Genomic DNA, 1,130 nt, shown 5'->3' with positions numbered 1-1,130 from the left:
AAACTTTTTAAATAGGGAGCCAGTTCACTGTCCCTCAGACTGTTGGAGGGCCGGACTATAGTTTAAAAAAAAACTATGGGAGGCGGACACACAGCGTCCCAGTCGCCTGGCAGCTTCTGTTGGATCAGCAGCGGGAGGGACTTGCCCGGAGTGTTCTCGGCGCCTCGCAGCCCGTTGGACACCACCTCCACGGTGGTTCCTCCAGACTTGAGGACTGGGCTGCAGCCTGAGACCCGAGCGGACGGCGTCATGAAGCCTCTGCCGTACTTCTGCCGGGGCGAGGTCGTGCGGGGCTTTGGCCACGGCTCCAAGCAGCTGGGCATCCCCACCGCCAACTTTCCTGCTGATGTGTCCGCTGGCATTTATTACGGATGGGCCAGTGTGGGAACCGGAGAAGTCCATAAGGTGGTGGTGAGCATAGGATGGAACCCATACTACAAGAACACGAAGAAGTCCATGGAAACTCATATCATGCATACCTTCAAAGAGGACTTCTATGGGGAAATCCTCAATGTGGCCATTGCTGGCTACCTCGGACCAGAAAAGAACTTTGATTCTTTAGAGTCACTTATTTCAGCAATTCAAGGTGATATTGAGGAAGCTAAGAAACGACTAGATTTACCAGAGCATTTGAAGCTCAAAGAAGACAATTTCTTCCAGGTTCCAAAAAGCAAAATAATGAATGGTCACTGATGAAAAATCATCTTACTTATTCATTCATTGTTCTCTAAAATCCTACAGCTGTGACTTAGTTTAAGCAGTACAATGTAATTATTATTATGCTTCATGTTCAATTAAACCCATCATGCTACAGTACTAACAATATTCATTTTAAAAATCCAGATTTTGTCTATGTAATATGTTGACTAAAATTTACCACTAGAAATATCAAGTGTTTTATAAGGGAAATGAAATGTATAAAGCTATGGGTAAAAAGGCAAGTCACTAGTTTGAAATGAAAACTAATTATAGTAAAAGACTAGCGTGTATGTACTTGTATAGCATGTGCTGCTAAACAGAAGGCTTTTAAAAGTAAATGTATTAAAACAGGTTTGATATCTTATAAACCTAAGAGGGAAAACTCACACATTGTATTTTTTCTATTTTGTGCATTAAAATATTACTACAAA

The 1,130-nt window shown here is 42.4% G+C and overlaps 1 protein-coding gene across 1 annotated transcript; it reads left to right on the top strand.

Annotated features, from left to right (window-relative positions):
- The first annotated feature begins 204 nt into the window (after window positions 1-204).
- Window positions 205-1,130, top strand: LOC132224924 (riboflavin kinase-like). The gene has a single exon (XM_059680091.1). It carries the CDS (start codon window positions 250-252, stop codon window positions 691-693), a length of 444 nt encoding a protein of 147 aa, XP_059536074.1. The 5' UTR covers window positions 205-249; the 3' UTR covers window positions 694-1,130.

This window comes from Myotis daubentonii, chromosome X (genome assembly GCF_963259705.1).
Source record: "Myotis daubentonii chromosome X, mMyoDau2.1, whole genome shotgun sequence".
In the NCBI taxonomy this organism is placed as follows: Eukaryota; Metazoa; Chordata; class Mammalia; order Chiroptera; family Vespertilionidae; genus Myotis; species Myotis daubentonii.
The sequence above is the reverse complement of the archived record's forward strand: the minus strand, read 5'-3'. Positions and strand labels throughout refer to the sequence as shown.